The sequence below is a fragment of the Strigops habroptila genome, chromosome 12 (assembly GCF_004027225.2).
Source record: "Strigops habroptila isolate Jane chromosome 12, bStrHab1.2.pri, whole genome shotgun sequence".
Taxonomy (NCBI): Eukaryota; Metazoa; Chordata; class Aves; order Psittaciformes; family Psittacidae; genus Strigops; species Strigops habroptila.
In genome coordinates, this window is record NC_044288.2 from 25,268,807 (window position 1) to 25,285,071 (window position 16,265).

Below are 16,265 nucleotides of genomic sequence, written 5' to 3' on the forward strand. Positions count from 1 at the left end.
TTAATTCAGATTACAGTAGCACAGGAATAAATTACTATAAAATCTCTGATAAGATTCTCATTTTAATGACCACACTGGCTACAGGTTTTTTGTTTGATTGGATTCTTTCTAAGATTTAATGCTTAGTTAATTGGAAATAAAAACATTATAATGCAATTTCATATTTATAGGTAAACCAAGATTGTTTTGTGGTTCAGCTCAGATAACATCTGATAAATTCATAAACTGTTTTAGATTTTTTGGTTTATGATATTTCAATGGAAAATGTAAAAGGGTAATACGTGTGTAGCATTGCATGTGGCAGGACAGCTAACTTTAGGAGATATTGACGAGTCCTAATGTACTCTCCATTTCAGAAATGTATCGTCTTCCCAAATGAAAGTACTAATAAAAGCTATGTGGAACATAGGACAAACACCACCTTCTCCAATGTAAATGAACTGTCTTGCCCCTATCCTGAATTAACTGTTCAAGCAGATAAGATTTATTTCCAAAGCCTAGCAATATCCCTAAACCCCCAATCTCCCTTGTTTTATAGAATAACATACTACCTTTGTCCTTTGTTCTTGACAAATACACTTTATAGCTGTTTTGTTCTATTATATGGGTAAGTAATAGCTTTCAAAGTTTAAATTGAAGAGAGTTTTTACTTTGAACTCAAATCTTATTCTATTTTAATACATGCTCTTAGAGCTATCATCTTGGGCCAGATCCTCCGCTGTTAAAATTAGCATAACATGATTACCTGCAATAGAACTACACTGCCTTATGCTGCAGAAGTTCTGGGCCTGAGTCTTTAGAAAGGTTTACAATGGTATTTAATAAGGATTTATAAATGGAGCTTCTCTGGTGTTTAAACAAAGGAGAACACGCCTTAGCAAGTAAGTACATTAGACTTAGAACTCGCAGCCCCTTGGCAGCTCAGATCGTTAGAGCTCATTTAGTATTGGGCTCTCTGTAGGTTTGACAAAAACGGTACTGAGAGCGATTTATACTCCTAAGGACAAAAAAGGAGGTCAAGGAGTTTTCTGAACAATATATATCATAAAGCCCCCAAAGAGCCATGAATTACACTTACAAAGTTAAATGTCATTGAAAAATGACTCGACCATGAAACTCAGAAGAGAACCACCCTTAACTTCACCTCATTTGGCAATTTCACTTGTCTCCCCCCAAAACAGATTGAATGAAACCTGACAAATACACTGCTTCATCTTGTGTGCAAATTTGTTAATAGAACAACAGTGTTTATGCTGCAAAAACTGTGCATCACAAATATTGATTTTGGTGCCACTTTCATTTCAGGTAAATTGTTTGAACAATATGACCAGGATGAATATCAGAAATGAAAAGCTAACGGGAAGAAAAAACATGCTGACCCATTTGTTCTAATTCAATATCCTAGCAGGAAAATGGCGAATAAATCAACTTCTGCAATTCCTTTCGGAAGTTCAAATCAATAGAGGAGATTTCATATATAATATATATAAATACAGATATATTTATTTGTATCATTCTATCATTAGAATGATAGACTTTTAATTAATGCAAAAACTTTACATAAGGTCAGATGATTCCCTGGAACTGGAGAGACACCACTTAATGTTATACCATTTTTCCTGTAGCTTTTGAATTAATGTGAGAAATAAGAACAGAAGAAATGGAATTTTAGAGTAGATATATGATGGATGTTTTTTGATTTATTTGTAAATTAATTTATTGACTTATGTATTGCCCAACGCTGCATGCAAAAGGTTATTTTAACCTTTCTTCTCATGTTATTGGCCCCTTCTAAGTTTGCAGTCAATACCTCCTGCCTTTGTCATCCACTTATCTTTTTAAGAAAACACTTATACTTTCAAGTACAGTGTTGATTAAATAATATATACCTTTTCACCTCACATAGCAATTCACCTCCCAAAAAACTTTGTTGACTGACAATGTTTTGTAGTATTTCCAACTTGGAATGGTGTTAACATTAGCACCTTTGCCAAAAGACATGCACTAGCTTGTTCTAGAAACTTCTCTGGAGTTGGAGATGTGTTTGTTTCACCCGTTTCAAACATTCACCTTAGGATAAGCTGAATTAAGCACTGCAAGAGCCTATTTCTCTTACAGGAGTGCTAGGGGGTTCAAGATGTCTAGCCCAGATATACCACAGCCATTCTAAACAACGGAAAGCAGAGAGAATGAAAAGTTCCATGCAAGTAGCTGGAAATTACAATCAAGATGAGGGAGGAACTGCTTACAAGGTAAAATATACAGAATCAAATGAAAGAAAGATAATTTTAGGCTATCTGCCATAGTCTCTTTAACAATACAAGCATTGATACGACAACACAAAGCATGGTAAAATTTGTATAATATAATTAGACTAAGCAAACAATTGCATTTAGTACCAGAAAGAGCTTCTGCGTTCCTTGGGCATAGACAGTCTTTTCTAACTTAGATTTCAATGAGAATGCTGGCTATAGCAAGGCATTTCAGATAATTTTTAGATATTTCCTATAATCACACACTCAGGGTAAACTGAAAACTATCAATTCTAGCAGGCAAAAAGGACATTACAGTATTTTCTGGATATAGCTTAAAATGTAACTTATTAAAAACAATGGGAAAACTCTACTGACTTCAATTGAGTTCTGGATTAGGCTTTAATAACTAGTGTTGTGAAGCTTTCCTGGAAGAAGATGACAGGAATGAACTGAAAAACCAGTTGCAGTGTTGGCAGTCCCAGTAGTGAGGATCCTTGCCTTTTTTTTATTTTTTTGCTTTTAGAAAAATAAGTTCATTCAGACTAATGCAAGATCTTGTCCTGAAGGTGATGACTGCAGCCCATGCCCAGAGAATAAAACCCTTAGTGGTTTAGGTCCCTCTAGTTTTCTTCACTTTGTTTTCTGATGGGAGAAACAGCTGTTTACTGTAGGACAGGATGAAAATCGATACACATGGTGCACAGCTCTGCATCCCACTCAGAAAACTCCAGAGAGACTCTTTAGTCCTGAAACCTTGCAGTCCTCATGCTATCACTTCAAGCTATCAAGTCCTATCACTTTAGTCCTCGAGCTGCTCCTCCTTTTGGAGAATTAATAAGCTCTAGAATGTCATCATAAAGCAGCTTGAACTATTACTGCTCTGAGGATGTGCCAAGGTATGCTGAACTGTCTATTTAACAATTATCTGGGGAGTTAAATTCCCCTTTAAAACCATACTAATATATTTTAAAAAGAAAGGCAATCCAATTTACATTGTGCATTCTAACATAAACCACTGTGAATAAAACCAATATTGAGTTTAATCTACAACCACATTTGCGTGGGTTATTTTGTTAAATTTGCTCATTCTACATACACAAGGAACTGGGCACTTTCAATGTGAAGAGCTTTTCTGCATTTAAAGGACACATCGGTTTTGTGCACCATCTACCTTTCTTTAATCCCATATGACTGCAGCTAACAGGAGTAATTTGCCCTACATTAAGTCTGTAAGTAACATGAATACTCAAGTCTTTGAAATTTGTTTCATCAACTTCTGTTTTAATAGTGACTGATATGTTTGCTTTGTGTGGAGCTGCAGCTATACAATTTTGTCTGTCGCTGCTCTTTATTCTTCTGCATTTCACATCTAAATTGTTCAATAAATATAATCCGTAGGAAAAGATTTATCTTCACTCTTCAGCAAAGGGATTATTCAGGTTTACTTGTGGCAGACATTCTTAATACTGCAAAATAATGTATACAGAAGGCCAGAAGTGTTGTCTGAGCTTTGATAGATCAGTAAAATTGCGATGGACTACAATTTTACTCTCATACAGTAATCTCCTACACTACTTTTACATTTAAATTTTTATTCTGTTCTTTCCTTTTTTTATACCTACTAAACAACTCCAAAACCCAGAAAACAAACTCACAGCAAGGAAAGAAAATGTCCTACCTTCTTCACAATTTTCTCCTTTATAGCCAACCGAACAGACACAGTTCCCGTCGATGCAGGAACCATGACCTCCACATGAGGGATCAATACACTGGCTGATGGGTACATCACATTCTGGACCTTTCCAGCCACTGTAGCATAGGCAGGTGCCTTTAGAGTATTGACCATTGCCACTGCACAGAACCGGGCAAGCAGCTGGAAAGAAAGGAAAGAAAAACAGCATACAGGTTCATACATGTACTCATGTAAGAGTGCACTAAAAATCCACTACCAAATATTTATACATATATTTAAATATATTTATTTACTGGGGGAACAAAAATCTAGGATAACTTGTGGTAGTTCAGTTCTTCATTTCCCAAAGAAATTATTGATTATTATTTAATAAAACACACATGTTGGGCATTCTGAAAATAAAACTACTATTCTTCATAGAGTATTGATGATGTTTGGCATAACTAATGAGAAAATGTGAACAGATTTGAGTCTGATATTACTCTGCTTTGTTCCACTAGATAGCACCCAATTTTCACAGAAAGCAGAACATATTCAGTCCCCAAAACATTTGATAATGTACCATCCTTCTCCTTCCATAACACTTTTTTTAATGTAATGTCCCCAGATTTTTTTAGACCCTTTGACTTGTTATTTTTCAGTGTAAGGGTCTTGAGCACAGGAATAACACAAGCTTTCATCTGCAACAAATGCACCTTGCCACTAATATCCCTGCTGAATCTTGTTTTCCCAAATCCCAGAGTGACTGCTTTTACCCTGCGTGTGTTGGCAAGAAAGCACCATTAACCCTTATCCCTCCCTCTTGTATTATTACGGGGGCAAGACACATTCTGAGCAAATATTCATTTATGCAAACTAAGTAAAGCCTATGAATACTAAAGGTAGTCACAGGTCTTAGTGCCAGGAATCAGATGTTGTACATGTGCAGAGCAATGGAAAGAAACAAGTGGTTTATTAAAAGTCAGTTGCACATAAATGTTACACTAAGGCATATTCATACTCCCGAATGCCCACGTCTCCCACGTGAACACGGCAACCTGTGAATTTATATGCCTGCCAAAAACTGAATGTGTGGTTACAAGCCAGAGAAATGAAAAAAATAACAGAGGAGTAACAGAAAATGGGAGTAATGAAGTGAATCTTTGAGAAAACGTACACTTTTGTGCCTTTCTCTCTGATGCACTTTGATATAGTATTTCTCTGTCTTTTCACCCTTCATAGTAATCAGAAACTAACAAGTTTTACAATGCCAAAAATATACTCAAAAGCTACTATTAATCATTAAAAGGTCCTAATGTCTTCTTGCTTCTATTATCCCTTTAACCTGAATGATCAAGAAGAACCTAAGTAATGGATTTCCTACAAGGAAATGTGTAATTGTCCAGTTATGCAACTTCTCCACTTTTCAGTCCTGCAACCCTCATTAATCTTTGCTGTCCCACTGCTCTGCTGCAAAAACACATTTCAGAATAGAGCTTTCCAAGATTTTTCTTACTTGAAATGGGAAAAAAAACAGATCAGAAAAAAAATAAGTTCAGACTTGTAACCTGAGTTAAAATTTAGAGTGCTGAGAATTATTTCAGTGAAGACTACAGGTTGATGGGATAGATGTCACATGCATAACCTATTTTAGCCTGTTTTTTCTACAGCAGAATAATAATAAAATCAGTGTGCTAATGTTTGGGGGGTTTTTTGCTACACTCGTCTCTCTTATTATCCATCCTTTGGTAGCAATAGGACTTCATTCTTCTCCATTCCTGTTGTCCTCTTTCACTATGAGTCTTGTTCAGTCTTCTTCTTTCTCACTCAAAAAATGAATACAAACCTGAATAAAATATAATTTCCAACAGCAATGTTCTGACTTCAGATGTGACATACGTTCACAAGTGCTTTACTGAAGTCAGTGAAAAATTTATGCTAAAGTTCTACCAGTTTTGCTTTTTGCAGCTGGTTCACGTCATCATCAAACACCCTTTCATGACATACAACATGATGAACTAGTAGCAACTTGAATGCCATGTGACTAACTATTCCTTCTGTCTACGTGCATTACATCATGGAGTCTATCATGCACTGCTTTTCGCTGCCTAGATATGTTGACTGCTGCTACCGTCAGTCCTATAGTTGAGCCATAAAGAAAGGGATCAAACCTTCAAGTATGAAGACCTGGCGGCACAAACAATTCCTTTGTCCATACTCTCCATTTCACTGCAATTAAAAGTCTTGTTTGGGCTGAAATTGACACATTTTGCCAAATCACTGTAAGAAAGGTAATCACTTCAGTCCCACTCTCTTTACTTGCCATGGTGGAGAGGAGCTGGAGGTGAGGGATCAGAAGGCAGATTCTCCTGGAGACCTGCAGCAGTCATGAGTGGCAAGTTTCTTGGTGCCACCTTCCACACCCTGACACACTGTAGAGACACTGTCCCTTTATCTGGGTCTCATGCCAACACAAAATTCTCTCTCTCTAGAACAAGACACCTCTCAGCTCCTGTATGTGGTGGTCAAGCTTGCAGTCCCTTTGTTCAAGTGCCCCATGGAAGGAAGTAATATTGTTAGATGCAAATTCTCTACATGCTTCCAAGCCACTGCAGAGACTCAATGTTATCCTTTTCAATGGTTGCTCAGTGTGGATTCTCCATCTGTACAGGGACATGACAGTATATGTCTTGCTTTTGCCCATCAACCTCCTCACCATGCTGTCATAAAGCTGCATAGAAAGAGAAGGTCCCAGGAAAGCTAAATGAATCAGTAGGCTGTAGACTGTTTCTTCAAACCACATTTGTTCAAGTAGTTATAAAGACAAAAAGTTAGAGTTCACTTACAAGCTGGATACAAATGAGAAATAGCTTTTTTTGCTTTGTTGCTTTACAGATCAACATGGCATTCAACTCCTGAAAGAACCTCTGTTCTGCAAACCTCTCCTCTGGAGTCAAAACTCAGATAAAGGCAATAACTCTATTTGAACATCACAGTCCCCCGAAAGAAGGACTGAGCAGAAATAAATCCATTATTAAAATAAATATAAAAACAAAAGCAAAAAAGCCCAAGCAACTCAGACATGACCAGTCTAGACCTAGCTAGATAACACAGTGCCAACCACCTGCTGTATGATAGCTGCTCTCCTCGCCTTGCCCCTAAGTCTCATTAAGCAGCGAGCAATTGTGGCCCAGCTAAGAGAGATGTATATCTGCTGTCTGGAACTTGTCTATGAGAAAGCCATTTTTAGCTCCCACTTTTGATCTGAATTTGCTGGGTTCAATTTCTGGAACACCAGAGACTGGCACAGCAGAAGGATTTACTAGATGGTGCTGGGTCTTGGGCTAAAAAGCTCCCACAGTAGGATTCTTTAGTGTTCCTTTGCTATAGTGCTTTAGGAATTTAAGTACAGCTGAAAGCCATGTTCATTCCTCTCTTCATGCTTCTCCCAGGTCAAAGGTCTTGCTATGGTTCATAAATCTGTTCAGTCCCTGTGAAGCTTGTATGTAAGTTGAACAGTAATCCGCTGCCTTCAGTGGTCTGCCACTGCAGTATGTATTGCCAAAATATGACACCAGAACTGACTTTGGACAAATGAAAGAACCTGTCATTTAACCTTTGGGATGAAATGAACGCAGTAAACGTTAACACACTTGCAACCTTAAGCCACAAAGCTTAATCGACAATCCTCTGCTGGGGTTATTCCACAAGCTCCATAACAGGAATATCACTTTTAGAATAAGAAAAATGACAGAGGTTCTCGGTCAGATTTTGGCATTTCCAAGACTGTCACTAGGATTGCAGAAGAAACATGTAAGCAAGAATGCAAGCAAGTGTAGGTCAAAAGAAGCTGGCAAGCTACTGCTGTAATAAATTGTTCTTCATTAATCTTTCTGCTATGGGTTTATAGGATGTCTTAAGTGAGTATCAGACAGAGAATCAAGCTGCTCTTCCATAGAAAACAGAAGCAGCTCATCTAAAAGAGGTCTGCTACACATTTATCAGACCTTATTGCTGCAGGGTGAAACCCAAACCAGCTCACTCTAATTTTACATCCAGGTGGTTTCAGTTAACGTGTGAACAACTCAACAGTCATCTGGGGTTCCTGACTGCTTATTTTCCCCATGTGAAGCAGATGGCCCCTACTCCAGGACAGAACTCACTGTTTAAAGTGTGTTGAAGGAATGAAGGAAGATTGGTTGAAGTAATGGAACAATCAAGTTCCATCTCATTTCTGTGAACAAGAGAGGTTGCACAAAGACAATCGTGTATTACACACCAACACTGCCAAAAAGTGGATAGAGGTCTTCAGGAGTAGTTATGGCACCACTAAAGCAAGTTAAGAACAAGAGCATATCTCCTGAGTGAAGTTTGAATAAGCAAAAACCCTAAATGTGGTTTTGGTGATGTGATTCTGTCCTTATTGATACTCAAACAAAACCAGACTATGTTCTCAACACAGGTCTCAGCTGATCAATGGATACTACAGACATTTGAGTCCTGCAGGCTGCACACATTTAAGAGCATGAATTAAGTGGGAAAGATCAGCCAAACATTCCTCTAAAAGTTGTCTATCTTTGGATAGTTATTTTGGAGTAATGTTAATATTCTCTGATGCATGAAGAAAGGTGATTGGATAACAGCCTGTTACACATGGACTAGGAGGGGAGATGGTAAGGGATAATGCCCAAATGGTCTGGCATTAAAAGCCACCATTTTGCCCCGTGATGCTCAACACATAGGTATCCCGGCTGTAGTCTGTGTACACACTCCTTTCACCCACCCTTACGGTATTCACACATACATACTCACCAGAGGTGTTCTTCTAGAGCATGGCAAGAAACCAGTAAAGGATATCTGAGGAGTCAAATTCTTGGAGGCGGTTGCAGAACTTGGTTTAGTTACACAGCTGCTTGGTTGAGAGGCCTTCCCCTGCTACTTGATGTTCCAAACAGGATTCGAAGGCAGAGTTCTGGCTTGGTTCCTCTTGCTGTAGAGCAAACATTACCCTGGTGCAGAGAGAGTCCTGTACTACTAGGATCTAGGCCGTCGGTTCTCTACTGCAGACTTTTTCCAGTTCCTCCTCATAAAATAGACAAATTCGTATACTTCTCTTGAAAGTTATTTGAGTTTCTGGGCACAAAAATATGCAGACTTGAAAGGTTTTTGAACTTGAATCTGCAATGCCTCCCTGTCCTGGACTAGGTCACAAGCAATGCCCTTATATTGCTCTTATTTTGCAAGCAGCTCAGTTTTACCTCCAAATGTAAATTTTCAAATGGGGCATAAGAAGGTTAGCTTCCTTTGTGCCATCTACAGGCTTATTCAGAGCCCACACACACTGTCAGGAATCACCCCATATCAAGTCAAAATTTTACGACATATGTACCACAGAATTTTGTAGTGAGATGCTCATGGCAGGTTGGTGAGGGGAGTCACTGAACTGGATGGGCAAAATTGCTTCAAGCCTGTTGGGGTACTGTTTGAGTAAGGACCTGCATGGTTGCGTCCATAATGCTTGCAAACCCTCATCTTGCTAATAAACCAGATTCTTCTTACCACAAGTTGTTGAGCACAAAAGATGACTTTGGCTGCCTATTCACAGTGTAAACAGTAAAGAAAATTAGGACTGAATGTTGAAGTGCAAGTTTAAGGCTCCACTAACAGAGCATGTAGACACCATCTAAAGTGCCCTTTAAGTACAGCTAACTGTTCCATCAACCAATTTTAACAAGATCATCTGAAAAGTTAAAACCCATGGAAGAATATTCTCTGGCTGAACACATAATCAGACAAATCTGTGGAATCTACAAGGTCTACTATACACAAAGAGACATCATCTACAGTAGGAAGTCCTAACACAAGTTATCTCCAGAACCAAGAAATTTACTGGAGAAGCATCAAAGACAGGTAGAATTTTTACTTTTCCTCACTATCTGCTGCATGCCACCACCAGAGCTGAAATCCTGGGTAGAACAGAATCTGGGTCTGAGCTGTTACAGCTTTATTTCTGTATTATCACCTCTGTACAAACACACACATTCAGAAAAAAACAAAAACCATTAAAACATTCTGAAAAGACGCTACTTATACTCCTATGTAAGATATGTTCAGTGCTTGTGGAACTGTACAGAACTTTGTCAGACCTAAGAGAAATGAAGATGATTTTTATCTGTAGATGTTCCTGTTCAGGAGGAAGAAGTGAGTTTCAGTCTTGAAGCTTTCGCTTAAGAACACAGTTTAAAAGGCATGTGCCTGGCAGCACACACACCTACACAACTGCATAAGAATCACTGTTCTGTATGTGTGGTCACATATTTGTGTGTCTAATTGGTCTATTGTAACTACTATGATCCAACAGCAGAGGATATGCACTAATAATAGCATGCATAGCACTTGTCAAGGTTTATACAAAGTTTCCTTGGAGTCAGACAAAAACTTAGTTCTGCTTTCAAACACGTGGACACATTTTGAGTCTTATCATCAAGAAGGATTTCCAAATTTTTTGAGTCTGGTTTTGCCCAAACAATTCTTCCCTAACCTCATTAGTGCAAGTCGGCCTTAGCGTAGGGGATGTCATGAAACAGAGTAAATTTTTTTCAAGTTTTTAATACAACCATATTAACACTTACAGTCGTGTCTCACAAATTCTCTGAACCTACAGATTGGGCAGTTTTGATAAGCTCTTTGGAGAGAGTTGCACAAATTCCTAGTTATATAAAAAAAAATGAAATCAACACTAGCATCAAGTTGTTCTTTGTTTCACTGACACCACGAATTGTACTGAAGACAGATGTAGACCAAACTTCTTACCAATGAACTTTAGTAGTGACCAGTCAACCTTCTGGGTGCAGTTCCTCTAGGGGATCATTAATTCAAAGTCTGTAGTAGCTCACACTTGGACTTCCTTTTAGCAGAGATTAAGTTGCTACTGCTGAGAGATTATGCATGATTTTGCCAGTATATAAAGATGATGGATTACTGTTTATGACAGTCTAATCTGAAACCAATAAATGCATTCCAGGTCAGTTCCAAACGGGAGTAGAAACACAGGAATGATCCAAACCCAATGTCACTTCCAATTGCCTTGTTCCAAATACCTAAAATATATGAGTTGGCTCACATTGTTCTGGCGTTTTTCTGTTTGGTCTTTATCTCGGTGATGCATATGTAACATTTAGCCTACAAACAGTAATTTCTCTTTAATGGACAAATTAGATGCAGATGTAAGCAGGTGAAGACCTATTTTACTGATGCTAGTGCTGAGTCCTACTACAGTTGTATACCAAATCCCCGGCTGACTAGACTGCCTGCTCTTCAGAGATCACTAACTTCAGTCAGGCTGAAATTTCCTTACAAACAGGAGGATCTAGAACATTTGTTAGGTTGCTTTAAGACCCTGTGCTCTTCCAAGTCACCGTGCAGAAATTCACCCAGAAGCAGAAGAATGAACAGCTATGAATAACTGTCACTGACATATGCTTTATTTGTTACTCCATGAAACTGTTTACTTTGACTACACGCAAATAATTTGAATTATTTACTAGTAGTGTTACTTTACACTTGCAGGCATTAGGTCAGTATTTAGACATGTACAGCCTTTCATAGCAGTCATGTTCTGCAATCCTTCCTTCACTTGCCCACACCTGCGCCTTACCAGGCTCCCTTGTCTAGCTCTGTCAAACTGCACATTAGTAAGCAAGAAAGAGAGTCACAGAAGAATTTCCAGAAGGACAAAAAACCCATCAGGTGTGTCAAATCTCTGACATTCAGAAACCATTTGGGGAAAGCAGCACACGCTGACTTAAGCACTAAAGTATGGATGCTTTAATTAATCCGGGGTGAATTTAATTGCTTTAGTTAAGTGGAAATCGGGTTAAAAATGATGCAGAGCATGCTGGGGTGTGTTAAAAACATGACATATGAGTTGGATGAATCGATAAATTAAAAGCGCACAGATGTTTTAATTAAACCCAGGAAAGTTAACGAAGATCACTAGAGACTTTTAAGCCTATGATTAATTCAATTCATTTACAATACCTGTAGAGATATGGGGATGTCTCCATTTTGGGAGTTACTGAAGTTCTCAATCGATAAGTACTTAAGCTGTTCTACAAAAATAATGGCAGGATTTCTCATAGAAGTGAGTGAACAGCATTAATTGCACCATGAATATTTACATTCTTCTGAAGAGTCAGCAAACTTTTGCTTTGGCCAAAATTTATCAAAAGGATCATAGTTTTTCTCATTGCCTCCAGTGTGACCTTATCTGTCAAAACTACAACACTTGCTGTTCCCTCCTCTACCATTCTGGAAAGGATCTATTTCTATTATATAACTGCTTTGCTTATTGCTGTTACCAAAAAATCTATGTAAGAAATATGAATATGTCTTCCCACGCAATCTATCTAGCAGCAATTTACAGAACCACAGCAAATTCTTAAAATGATCTCTTTGGGGTTGGTCACTTGTACAAGAAAATTTTGCTTCATGAATAGACCCTTGTAATATTTTCAATAACAATAATAATGCAGTCTACAAGAATAGGGAAAATAAAAATTAAGCACGTCAGACATATTGGAACTGATTTAGTGGTGGACTAAAAGGGCTGAAGCCCTATTACTGCCAGTGTGAAAATGAGTTCAGACAATCTAGCTAACCATCAACAAAGATCTAAGTCTTGGTTCTCTAAAGACATTGGAATCCTGAGGGGCAGAGGAAAAGGCCACTGTACTGTCTCACTGGAAAAGCCACAGCTGAACATAAAGAAAGTTGTATAAACCAAATAGCACATTGGAGACAGAGAGGAAAGAGGACATCTGAGTTCAGCTAGATACTTGAAAAATGAGCTGGCAGTGCCAGGCTTCAAAATGTCTTGAGGGCTTTTTCTTACTGGTACATTCTGGACTTGACACTCCATTGGCCTGTTTGTTCCCCCTCCACTATTACAGAAGCTCTGCAACTATTGCTACCGACATTAAAGGAAAGATTGTAGTTCTCTATGCAGTAAACTAAGATAATCTGAAATATGGTAGCTTGACTTGCAGCCAATCTGGTTAGGGTCCTCCCTATTGACTACATCATGAAAGAGCAGCACAGTTCAATTTCTTTTTCATAGGCATCAATGCATTCAAGGAAATGGAAGTTACCCTGGTTCTGGTTCTGGTTCTGGTTCACCACAGGACAATGTGACTGCTCATTTTGCCATCTAACTTGCGCCTTTGAAAATGAAGGCAAAAAAAAAAATCCAAAAAGGGGTGGGGGGAATTCTTTTCAACTCTGCATGATACATGGGATTGAAGGGAAATTGTGAAATCCCTGCTTTAGATATAAGCAGTGAAGTTGATACAACTACAAGAACATGCAGAGACATAAATTTTACTTTCTACCAACAGATGGAAATAAACAGATGTTGAAATCCACTACTGTCATAGATGAAGCTGTAGATCTTCATTTGTATGCCTTGATAACTTCATCACTAGAAAAACTGAGGAGGAAGGGAAAACTAGGCTATTTCAGAGGTTTCAATAGCTATCTCGGTGGAAAGAGCCAGCGAGGAATCAAAGAGATGATGCTTCAAGCTCACAAAAAGCAGCAGTAAGGACAAACACCAAACACGAGAATTATCCTTCCAAACATGTGTTGTGATTCACAACAGAGAAGCACTAAGACCATGAAGTCATTTATGCATCTAGAAAGAGAAATGAAAAAATGAAATACATTTTTGGTAAGATTTTAAACCATTCCCAATGAATGGTGTAAAAACTATTACTTCTCTGGTAATGGTTTAGCTCTGGCGAAATATCAATGCAGTAGACGCAGGACGGCACTCACAAGCTACAGTATTCAGGGTATTTAAAACCCAGACTGCTTTGGTCTCATTTTAGTTACTACTATGGGCCTTATTAAATTTACCAGAAAAGATTTAAATCACAACATGATGAATTCCATGTTGGCTGCAGATGTTTAAACATTTTTCTACATTTGAATTAGAAATATTTTTTGTTTGTATGAGAAGGCAGCTAACTGAATTTAATCTCACCCAAATAGGGTCTAAGTATAGGAAAAGATCTAAATTACAGGTTCAAATCTAGATATAATGTAGATATGAAAAAAGTCATGCATGCAGAAATCTGAAGCAGTGATTCAAGGCTGTTTCTACTATTCAGGGATGGCAAATGCCTAAGGATCTCTTAACAGCTGTATTTCTATAACGTGATTTACAATACTACTTAATCATAGTTGTTTCAATGACATTTACCACCATCGCAAGGACTCCAAGATGATCCCAACACAACTGTAAAGACAAACTGTTAGAACTTAATGAAATAAAGAAATAACAGTACAAATCCATGGAGACAGTGCAAACTAAAAACAAAATGTAGATTGCAACACAATTAAATGAGCTAACCAATTAAACACAAAAACAAATTACAAAGCACACATCACAGCGAGCACCATTCAGCTCAGTAGACTACGGTTAGAGCAGGGAGATTCTTAGCCACCAACGGAAGTATTATAAGATTGAAAGAAAGATTTTTGGCTGCCAGAAACTAAGCAGCACAATGGTTTGTGTCCTGCATGTATTTGTATGCATGTCCACCTCCTTGCTGCACTGGGAACCTTCTGAAATATGCTATTTATTGAAATCCCATTGAAACAGAAAACATTTGTGCAAATACATGTGCTGTTGCTGCACATGTATAAGAAGGGAAGAAAGATAAAGTGTAGAAACTGATAATAGAGTGGGCTTTGAAAGCAACTTGAGAGATCAAATTAATGTACCCAGCTTTTAATAAGTATGAAAATATTACTATAATGCTGTTGAAGAAAAATCTATTAATAAGATTTTACTGTGTTTCCATATGCTTTCCATCTTGGACATAAGCAACACAAACTTCCTTATTGTACTAAGCCAATAAATCTTGGTTGCAATCTGTAGGCCTTGGCTACAGTTCTACCTGTGGCTCTGTCTTTGGTTTCTGACCAAAGAATTTCTACAAGCTGGGTAATGAATGATCAGATAAAGATGCACTAAGGTTCACTGAAATCAGAGACTTCTTTTTACCTATCGTGTTTTGTCCAGCAGTAGCATTAGCAACTTTTCTCAGTTATTTCCTTCCTCCATCATTACTGAATTCCTCATTTTTTTTCTTAATACTTCTAGCTTTTAGCTTCCTCTTATAGACATAAGTCTATCTTCTTAGCTGCAGCGCTATCCTGCAAGCTCTTTCGGAAAAGGAGTCACACATAATGTCAAGTTCATACGCTGCAGCACGAATTTCGAAACACATGAAAGGGCAATGCAATCCAGTGGCACAAATGTGGTTGTCTGTTTGCTGGTGGTTTAATATAGAAAATAAATGCTAATGAAGTTGCTGTGGTGATACTTGCTGTGAAGATGCAAGTATCTGGTATGTTTAACAACATAAAATAATATCTTTAAAAAATTCTAAAACATTTTTGCTGCCTTGTAAGGGCACAACTCTAACAAAGGGAAAGAGGGAAATGCTTCTAAACAACAGAAGCATCCCTACTTGCAATGATTCAGGACAACCCTTCTGTAGATAAATTCTTTATAACCCTGAATTCAATTCTGGGATCAGCAGAAGCTATAAAAGCTTTAACAACAATGAGAAGATCATACTTAGGTTGTTGAAATCCATATTTTTAAAGTCTGTTTTTTTCAAATATTCACAATGTTAATGGTAGCTCCTTAGTCCTTATTTCAACTTTATAAATATTCCCTTACGAAGAAAGCAGAGGATATGAAGCACCTGCGCAGCCAAGCTAGAGAGTCTTCTGAGCACTTTTATGTTACCAGCCTGTTACTAACAGCGCATGCCTTGCTAACATCTGCTAAACCTCACATTTCATCTACAATGTACTATTGGGACAGGTATGTGTTTTTAAAGAGTAATGAAATGTTGGGTGCTGAATGACTTATTGTAACAGAAATTTAACAAGGTGTCTGCTGTAGAATTCTGGAGTCCAGACTCTTCAGTCCCCTGTTTTTATCTCTACTCTCCCACAGTTCATGGGATTGATGAGGAAAGCTGCAGACTAGAAATGATGGTTCCTGTATTCTGTTCCCTGTTGCGCTCCCGACTGTGTGCTTGGAGACCCTTTCGGAGCCATGACCACTAACAACCACAAAGAATTCAGCCTGTGACCCTCTCAGGCTTTGGCTCCTGTTTAAATTGCCAATTAGAAAGAGTTAGAGTGGTGGATTTTGTGTTGGGTCTACTTGTCTACCCGACACTGGATCAAAGCTACTATCTCATTTCATGCAGGCAAGCTAGCAGCTGATGGACAACAGCGACTGTCAATCATTGTCA

The 16,265-nt window shown here is 38.1% G+C and overlaps 1 protein-coding gene across 23 annotated transcripts in view; it reads right to left on the minus strand.

Moving 5' to 3' along the window:
• Window positions 1-16,265, minus strand: part of TENM2 (teneurin transmembrane protein 2) — a 689,309-nt gene that overhangs the window by 85,784 nt on the left and 587,260 nt on the right. For all 23 annotated transcript variants that reach the window (XM_030503751.1, XM_030503752.1, XM_030503763.1 and 20 more), the window contains one exon: window positions 3,934-4,128. In XM_030503751.1, coding sequence (XP_030359611.1) covers window positions 3,934-4,128 — 195 coding nt within the window. The remainder of the gene's footprint in view (window positions 1-3,933; window positions 4,129-16,265) is intronic.